The sequence below is a fragment of the Myotis davidii genome, unplaced genomic scaffold (assembly GCF_000327345.1).
Source record: "Myotis davidii unplaced genomic scaffold, ASM32734v1 scaffold663, whole genome shotgun sequence".
In the NCBI taxonomy this organism is placed as follows: Eukaryota; Metazoa; Chordata; class Mammalia; order Chiroptera; family Vespertilionidae; genus Myotis; species Myotis davidii.
In genome coordinates this window covers 1,073,604-1,074,434 of record NW_006295816.1, presented here as the reverse complement: position 1 = coordinate 1,074,434, position 831 = coordinate 1,073,604, and the positions used below count along the sequence as shown (strand labels likewise).

The following is an 831-nucleotide window of genomic DNA, read 5'->3' as shown; positions in this document are numbered from 1 at the left end:
TGTGCGCGAGTGGCTCCTGGGCGACCTGCTGTCTGGCCTGAGTGTGGCCATCATGCAGCTGCCACAGGGTGAGGCCTTGATTCAGAGCTGCACCCTCAGCCTTAGGGCGGTGACCTGGCCTGCAAGCCTTACCCCCCCCCCCAAAAAAAATGACCCTAGCCCTAGCCAGTTTGGCTCAGTGGATAGAGCATCAGTCTAAGGACTGAAGAGTCCTGGGTTCGATTCCAGTCAAGGGCACATGCCTGGGCTCTATCCCCAGTGTGGGACATGCGGAAGGCAGCCGACCAACGATTCTCTTCCACCGTTGATGTTTCTCATTGATGTTCCTATCACCCTCTCCCTTCCTCTCTGAAGTCAATAAAAATATATTAAACAAAAAAATAACCCTGAAGCCATGACCCCTGCCCCTGGAACGGTGGCCCGAGCGTGGCCATCATGCAGCTGCCACAGGGTGAGGCCCTGATTCAGAACTGCACCCTCAGCCTTCGAGCGGTGACTTGGTGCTGGGATTTCCTCATTCTCTCAAGGCTCACCCTCCAAACCCACATGCTCCCGTCCCACCTGCAGGCCTGGCCTACGCCCTGCTGGCTGGACTGCCCCCCGTGTATGGCCTCTACAGCTCCTTCTACCCTGTCTTTATCTACTTCCTGTTTGGCACTTCCCGGCACATCTCGGTGGGTGAGTGGAGCCAGGCCCAGGCTGACAGGACGATGCCCACATCCTCCGCGGAGGGCAGGATGAGGGAGGGCCGAGCGGGGCAGCTGGGAGACGGCCTGAGGGTTATTCCCAGGCAGAATGAGGCCTGTGAGCCAGGGCCGCAGGCACAGGTAC

The 831-nt window shown here is 59.0% G+C and overlaps 1 protein-coding gene across 1 annotated transcript in view; it reads left to right on the top strand.

Annotated features, from left to right (window-relative positions):
* SLC26A6 (solute carrier family 26 (anion exchanger), member 6) overlaps positions 1-831 on the top strand; it is a gene marked incomplete at its 5' end in the record, with an annotated part of 13,707 nt that overhangs the window by 519 nt on the left and 12,357 nt on the right. Inside the window, 2 exons of the mRNA XM_015568269.1 lie at positions 3-68; positions 568-827. Coding sequence (XP_015423755.1) covers positions 3-68; positions 568-827 — 326 coding nt within the window. The remainder of the gene's footprint in view (positions 1-2; positions 69-567; positions 828-831) is intronic.